The following is an 8,246-nucleotide window of genomic DNA, read 5'->3' on the forward strand; positions in this document are numbered from 1 at the left end:
CTTGTGGAACAGATGCGTGCATTCCAAGTCAAGTTGAACCTTTTCTAAACTGACTTGAGCGCAGGCCGGTTGCTGCATTTTCCAACACTCCGCAAATGCATCTCATCACCGACACAAATCACGGATGTGATGACTGATTTCATTGCGAGGTTGAAAGTAGGGCTGCCACGATTAGTCGACTAGTCACGATTACGTCGACGCCTAATTTAGTAGTCGACGCGTCGTTTAAATGCCGTAAAATCCTGAAAGGTGCAGGAATAACAGTAGGATTCAAGAGTGTAATAACAGACTGAAACAGAAGATGGCCGAAATGCATCTACAAGGATACCGTTAAACGCCAAAGACGAAGAAGAAGCAGTCTCCGTTATCATGGCTACTCAGCAACAGAACTCGAAAGTCTGGGAGCATTTTGACAAAACAAAAGAAAAGAAGGTCCAGTGCAAAATCTGCAAAATGGAACTTGCCTTCCATGGCAGTACGACGGCGATGCACGAGCATCTAAAAAAGAAGCACGTCGTGGCATCCGACGACGAAGTGGTACAGTCATCTTGGTAAGCTAATTGGCTAGTTAGCTGCTAACATTATCGTAAACGACAAGCTAATTATTTGTGCTGTCAGCGTTAATCTCGTTAATATGATGTTAACGCCATAACCGCATTAACGCGACAAATCCGCGTTAGCGAGTCCCGTGCAGCCCTCGCACCGCGTTGTTGAGCTAACGGGGATTTGCCGCGTTAACATCGTATTGACGAGATTAACGCTGAGACGTTACAGGACTGCTAAAAAAATACGTTCGTCTTCAGTGGACGACTTTGTCACTAAGCCAACAACATGTACACCTCAACAAGCAGATGTCCTGACTGAATCAATCTTGAACATGTTGGTGACGGACATGAGACCCCTGTCTATGGTTGATGATCAAGGTTTCAAAGAGATGATCGAGCAGTTCAACCCAGATTAACATGCTAACTACCTACCAGGCCGATCCCACTTCACCAAATTGATGGAAAAGAAATATGATGCTACCTTTGAGAAGGTTGGTCTCTCTTTCTCTCCACTCTCTCACACCACAAACACAAAATAGCAATTTGTATTAGAATTTAATACATTTCATGATGAAATAATATTAAGAGCTTGCTGACTGAGCAACCAATAAATTAATCTTGGTTAAAGCATGTAATGGAAAGTTGTTGTTTTTTGTTTTTTACTGATATGTTGAATGTTTATTGTTTAACATACGTAACTGTATTTGATGTAAATGAATTATTCAATTGGTAAATTTAAATCTTGATGCATAAACTGACAAGCATTATTAATAATGAAAAAATATACTGTAATATATTTCACTAATGCTTACTATTGTTCCAAATCATCTCATATCTTTAGGTAAAGCAGACCCTTGGTGGTGTCAAAGGTTTCTTCACCCTGACTGCTGATATCTGGACCAGTCTTGCAACAGATTGGAAGATGAAGAGCTTCATCCTTGATACCATGCCTCTTGAGGAGAGGCATACTGGTGCCAATATAGTGACATGGATGGAAGAGGTGTTAACAAAGCTTGACATCTTGCCTGCCAAAATAAAAGCAGTAGTACATGACAGTGGTTCCAATATGGTGGCAGCAATGCGACTGCTTGAAGAAAAACATGGATGGGCCTCTATCCGCTGTGCTGGACACACACTCCAGCTCATAGTCGATACTGCTCTCAAAGAAACCACCATCAGCAGAGCACTAGGTGCTGCTAGGCAGCTAGTGGAGCACTTTAAGAGAAGCGAGCTGGCTAGTACAAGACTAAAAATGAAACGGGAGCAAATGAATGTGAAGAAAATACACTGATCCAAGATGTCAGTACAAGATGGAATAGTACATTCCACATGATAGAGAGACTCCTCGAACAGCGCTGGCCTCTCACTGCCACTCTTTCAGATCCCGAGGTAACACCAAGGGGGAAACACTACTTCGACTTGAAGCCAGAGCAGTGGGTGCTGCTTGAAGAACTGAAACAAGGTTTGGCACCTTTTGAGACTGCTACTGTTTACCTTAGTGGACAGCAGTACACAACTGTTTCAGGTCTTCCACAGGTGGTCAAAGGGCTGACACGGGCTGTACACCAAAGCCACCTGGAGACGAGCTCAGGAAAATCTTTCATTGCCAGTGCAGAAAAAGGCATAACACAGAGATGTGGGAATATATGCACTTTCTCAGCAGACAAAGAAAACCCTGTTATTCTCGCAGCTGGCTTGGACCCCAGATACAGAAAGTTGAAGTTTTTGGCTCCTGAAGATGTCATCAGAGTGCAGGGGACTGTTGAAGTGCTTGCTGTCAAAAAAGCAAACACATGAGCATCCAAAAATGCAGACAGTCAATGGTTCAGGTAGAATTGAAAAGACTGCTCTGGACAACCTCCTTGAGTCTGACACAGACAGTCAGGGTGACAATGAGGAAGAAGCATCTAAGGAGGACCAAGATGTCCAAGTTGTTAGAAGTGAAGTTCAGCTGTACTTTAAAGAAGCCACACTTTATAAAAAGGATGATCCTCTTAAATGGTGGAGCGAAAATGAGGGACGTTTCCCCACACTATCAAAGCTAGCTAAATCTTTTCTGTGCATTCCTGCAACCTCCACCCCATCGGAGCGGATCTTCTCCACAGCAGGGAACATCTACACTCAAAAGAGAGCAAGCCTTTCTGCAGAACATGTAGAAAAGCTAACTTTCCTGGCTATGAACAATAATCTCGTGTAGATTGCTATACTGACTATATAGTCTCAAAGTTCAATATAGTTGTGAGGACTGAGCACAAAATGCTATTTTGTTATATTTGTTTTCGGTTTGCTTCAAACTAGAAATTTCATTAAAAGTCTAATAAACTATTATCTTGTCTTTATTTTTAGTTTCACATACCTTAAACACTTATAGCTGTAAGCTAATGATAGGTCTAAAAGAGCAGACGCATGCTGGTGCAATAAGCTGTACGTTTTACATCCAATGGATGCACGATCTGATTAGTCGACTAATCGCAAAAATAATCGGTGACTAGTCGACTATCAAAATAATCGTTTGTGGCAGCCCTAGTTGAAAGAGAACTTTTCTGGTCGACTAGATGGACTTGCTTTACCCACAGAGGTGATGAGTTTTGCCAGAGACCCATTTAGTGTTTCAACAGAAGGCGACTCCATCAGAGCAAAGGAAGTGGTCCCTTCCACTGACGAGGGGAAGTTCATACTTGAAGTTGTTGACATGCAGTCATCCTTAGCCATGGCACAGGATCTTCGCACTAACGGACCTGCAAAGTTTTGGACTGATGTCAATACACAGCAGTTCCCTAACGTTAAGAAAGTAGCAGTCGTCATCCTCAGTATGTTTGGGTCAACGTACACGCGTGAATCAAGCTTTTCACACATGAACTCAGCAGCTCTCGCTCACTGACTGACAACACGCTTCACCACTCCATTCAGATTGCACTGACACCTTATGAGCCAAAAATTACAGAATGTGGATGTTTTTTTCTGCATCAATGAAATTTGAAAAGTATGAGTGACTTTGCCAGTGTTTTTATTTCAGTGGTTTAGCTATGATTCAGGTGTGTTGACCCAAGGTCATATCTAAATCATGCAGGACACTGGCCCTTTGTCCAACACTGATATAAACAGACACTGTAGTACTTCTGTTAGTGTACATTTCCTCATTATGTTAAATCTCGAGGATTGACAGTGAGAAAGGTGGAATGCAGGGACAGCAAAGAACCTTGAACCCAAACGTCTAAGCCAGATAAACTTCAGACTTCACAGGGTAGAGCAACAGTACAACGTGAACTCCCAGACTGCAGTGACACAAACTCTCCCTAGCACATAATATCACCTTACACACACAAGACAGTGTGGGCAAAACACCAATGAAACCACTGCAGCAGTAAAGTTGATAAGCATTAAGCATTTTTTTCAGCCTCACCAAGCACACAGTTATGAACTAATCTGTAATCCATTCAGGGCGTTCTATCTTTCAAATTTCTGAAGAGCAACCATGGTAAAGAAAATGAAGTTAGAAATTGTCATCAGCTGAAAGAACAGGGCATGAACATTCCTCACATGGGTAGTGTTATCAGCATCCAGGAGCCATTGCGCTCTGCTAGTCCTGACGGGGTCATTGACTCAGATGAGCTGATAGAAATAAAATGTCCAGTGCCGACCCATCCTTCGCTCACTGAGCAGCTTAGCCAGAAGTGCAGCGATATCAAACTGGTAGATGGCGATCTGCAGCTGCAGAGGCTATTACATGGAAGTGCAGCGTACAATGCTTTGTGTGCTAGTGAGCATGTTTCATTTACAGTGCAATACAATGAAGCATCTGTAAAGGAACAAGTAAAGCCCTTAAGAGGGTTTTACTTCTCATGTTTCTTATCGCAACTTGTAGAGGATTACGCAGCAGGTTTCAGTTAAATGAGAGATATTTCAAAATACTAGGCAAGCTTTAATGCACATTTGCTCATGTGACAACTATAAACGGGTTAAACACTAACATGATGGCAGAGTTTGGTCTGTCTTGTGAATGAAAGGAGACATTGGAAAGAAAAGCATCTGGATACCTTTAGGTGGCTTGAAGACGTTTCACCTCATCTGAGAAGCTTCTTCGGTTCTAGGGTCAAATGGTGAAGAGCCCCAGATTACAGCCTGTGGGACTGTCCACCTGAGAGGGACAACGGACCCCTTAATGATCCTCAACCTAATCACATGAGCCAAGGTATGAAAACGAGCGTGGGTCACAATCAGCCATGGTTTCGGGTGAACCCATTGTGAAACCGAGCCCCACCCTATCATTTGACTTATCGGGTCAAATGGCCCAGGATGTGAGTGGGCGCTAAGGCATCTGGGAAGGGATCTCAAAACTGGATTCTAGATGGCAGACAACCGTTGTCGTAAACCACCGCCTCTGTTCCACTGGTCGCTCCCCGTCAGTTTTAACTGCTCTTAAATTAACATAAGAAACATTTTTCACCACCAAATTCAGTTCAGTGATTGGGTCAATGGGTCGTTCAGTAGGTCGTAAAACTGGGTCTTTCATTTTGTCATTCAGTGGCAACAACAACTACATTTTAACACATGGTGGAATATAAATACCAAACTGACAACATTTACTGTTGAAAATAGTTCTGTATTTCTGTAATTTTCCAAGACAATAACAAAATGTCAAGAATGCACAACTAATTATTGTAGCTTTGAGAAAAACATTTGTTTCCACTTGAAGAGCACATTGTGGTTGAATAAAAAAAAAGCACTAATTGTTCAGTTGATTGCACTATATGTGCACTTTTTAAACACGTAACCTTTCTTCTACAAAAATATTTACATCGTGTAGAACAGAAGATAAAAACAGACCTGGAATCATTTACTCCCTCCAAATATGTACATCAAATTTCTACCTTAAAATAAAATTACATTGGGTAACGATCTTGATATCCCTGAGTTTACGCTCGTTTACAACATGCACAGTTATTCTGTATCACGGATGATATCCTCTCGTAAGTTGACTAGAGCAGCACATATCCTTAGAATCTTTCCTATTTTAGGAGCCATGCTTATGGGAACGATTTGTGAGAGTATTTTGTAGACTTTCAAACGTCTGATTGCTCGTTCAACGTGGATTCTTACATTTGCAATCCGACGCGTGTCTGTTACCTGTTCCTTAGTTAGTTGTCCACGTTTTTTTGTGAAAGAGGGTATTACTAATCCAACTTCTCTCTCAAAGAGCAAGTCTTTTAATGTTAAATCTCCACCTGTCATGACTTCATCACCAGGTTTAAGGTATGTTAACATTCCAGAGTCCATTGTGATAAATTTCTCACTACATTGACTGCCATATGCTGCAGACACAAACATGATTAGACCAGATGGTGCAACAGCAACCAAATATTTGACCGTGTTGCTTGAGTAGTAATGGCTGTACGATCGCCTTCTTGAGTCCAGATTTCTGGGTTTCTGCAAAAAGGTCTCACTGCAGTCTACAATGCACGTAGTATTTGGAAAGGTCTTCTTGAAGGCTGCAGGCATAGTTGCTTTAATAGTTTCTTTTGGCAGCCATGGAATTAATGGCCGGAAAACCTCCTCCAGTTTGTCCAACCAGTGTAAGATGATCTTGCTGGCCATGCTCTGTGATATACGAAACTGGCGGCTTAGGTCACCTATTACACGGTTACTCTTTAATTTCATCAGAGTCATGAGGACTTGATCTCGCACAGGCATTGTAAATTCATTGTCGTCACATCCTTCCAGTGTCGACACAAGAATGTTAAATGTTTCCAAGGCTATCCCAGTGTACAGCAAAGCGTCTGCATCATTTTGAAGAATGAAATATGCAACTTCATCACACTGAGTCATCTTATCCTGCACTTCTTTTCTGGGAGACCTGTTGCAGTATTGGTGATCTTGTTGTGAAGGATCCTCCCACTGTGTGTGGACTGAGTGCACATGTAGCTCAGGGGGTTGTTTGGAGATGCTGGCCTGGTCTAAGATGACTGAAGGTGCCACTGCGCAGTCTGAATAACACAAAAATACAATCAGATGTGCACTCAATAAAAAACCTGTAAGCAATAAGAGAAACTGTCGAGTCGCACGTATTATATTTTTGAGGGGAATTTCTCATTCTATAATCTCTCACACACGGAAAATCAGAAACATTTTGTTTACATTTATAAGTCCCTGAAAATGTGTCAGAATTTTAGTTTTCATTTTTAAATGAAAATAAAAAAAATCACAAACTTTGGTTTGCAAAGGTTGCATTTAAATTATTTTACTTGGTTTTCATACAGTTGCAGTTGCTTTAAATACATGATAAAATAACTGCCTCTAATAACTCATTAGCATGTTCTTTATAAACCCAAACCTGAGACTTTCACAGCCATTGGGGCTAATGTCTATGGGACAAATAAATGAAGACATAGTTCTGTCAGCATGCGGCTGGTCTTAATTACTAACCATGGGCCTAAACTTTCTTTAAAATTAAGAATTAGCTGCTAATAACCTGCTAACATCCAGCCTAACACACTTGTTACTATAACCAGCTAGTGCCGACTAACGCCATTCACCATAGCCTACTATTTAGGAGAATTAGAATTGCATGATTAAAATGTGAAACGTGGACACACCACATTTACACTCACCAGGTAAAGATTCTGTGTCTTTGTTTGTGTTGCTGGAAGCTGTCTGACTCACAGTGGTCTGAGTGAGCTTTCTTCTTTTCTTAGGTGGGGGCCGATCATAGCCCAGACAATGCTGAGTTGCTGCTACTACCTCTGCCTCCACTTGTCCAACACAACTCTTGCCCACAGCCTCCATCACGTGGTGATTATGGTGTTGGTCTTCTATCGTGTCCATCTCTGGCAGCTCTTGTGCGCAGGCCTTACCCTCAGACTCTGCTGCTTCATTACCAAAGCCTGTGAGACACAATGAGTGCAAACATATGAGGTAAATGTTCACCAGAAGTCCAATGAAAAGTGCATGAATCGTCAAAAAGCTATATGCTGATTACCGGACAGTGAGAGAATTTTCTCTATCTTTGAAGTGGGGGGTTTGTATTTTCCTCCGACTGCTGCTCTTTGTTGTTTTCGTTGCATTCGCCGACGGTGCCGGTCCAAGCTTGAAGCAGGGATTTCAGAGTGCCCCATGCGTAGCGTTGGAACCCAGTCAGGATTAGTTTCATCCATTTCATAGGCTGGTTTGCCTGCAATAATGCCAAATAATTAGCAACTCTATAAATAGAACGTCGTTCTGCGAAAATAGTCATTCGTTGTTCTAATTTGCTATGACCTCGGAGCGCATCGAAAATAAAACCATTAGGCTATAAAGAGTACTTATTTAGAACTTACCCGAATGAAAATGTCTGGAACACACCAGCAGATATCTGGGGATGGCAGAGAATTGGATATCCGCTCGTCCCACAGCTGCTATCCATGCTAGACGCCTTCTTTTGGTAACATCCGATACATGAGCTCCCTCATTTTGCTTCCAGGCGGGGAAAGAATGAAAAGAAAGCCCATTTTCAAGCTTATTTCCTTGTCGGTCATGCGATCGAACATTACAGAAGACCACACAGCAAGTACGAACCATGGCTGATGTTATTCGTGTGCTTTAGCTTCTCTCAATTGTTAGCACTTTGTTTGGCCTACACAAATGGCGCCTCAACCAAAACTCCTATCCACGCCCCCTCCCGCGACGTCACGCTCAAAGCCCTATAAAATGAAGGGAGCAAACATA

The 8,246-nt window shown here is 42.1% G+C and overlaps 1 protein-coding gene and 1 pseudogene across 1 annotated transcript; one reads left to right on the forward strand and one right to left on the reverse strand.

Annotated features, from left to right (window-relative positions):
• Window positions 1–369: 369 nt before the first annotated feature.
• Window positions 370–2,742, forward strand: LOC145423132 (E3 SUMO-protein ligase ZBED1-like; annotated as a pseudogene).
• A 2,385-nt stretch (window positions 2,743–5,127) lies between these two features.
• On the reverse strand, window positions 5,128–8,246 carry LOC113018754 (uncharacterized). The gene is made up of 4 exons (XM_026162101.2): window positions 7,859–8,246; window positions 7,522–7,713; window positions 7,154–7,426; window positions 5,128–6,529 (listed from the first exon to the last, which is right to left on the reverse strand). The coding sequence occupies exons 1-4, from the start codon at window positions 8,097–8,099 to the stop codon at window positions 5,487–5,489; spliced, it is 1,749 nt and encodes a 582-aa protein (XP_026017886.2). The 5' UTR covers window positions 8,100–8,246; the 3' UTR covers window positions 5,128–5,486.

This window comes from Astatotilapia calliptera, chromosome 3, assembly GCF_964374335.1.
Source record: "Astatotilapia calliptera chromosome 3, fAstCal68.1, whole genome shotgun sequence".
Taxonomy (NCBI): domain Eukaryota; kingdom Metazoa; phylum Chordata; class Actinopteri; order Cichliformes; family Cichlidae; genus Astatotilapia; species Astatotilapia calliptera.

Excerpts from the sequence above, each read along its gene's own strand:
- LOC113018754 (XM_026162101.2), bottom strand. The coding sequence starts at position 8,099 with ATGGTTCGTACTTGCTGTGTGGTCTTCTGTAATGTTCGATCGCATGAC. Across the intron at positions 7,427-7,521 it reads GAAAATTCTCTCACTGTCCG|GCTTTGGTAATGAAGCAGCA; the intron begins GTAATCAGCATA and ends TGTGTCTCACAG. Across the intron at positions 6,530-7,153 it reads AGACACAGAATCTTTACCTG|ACTGCGCAGTGGCACCTTCA; the intron begins GTGAGTGTAAAT and ends TGTGTTATTCAG.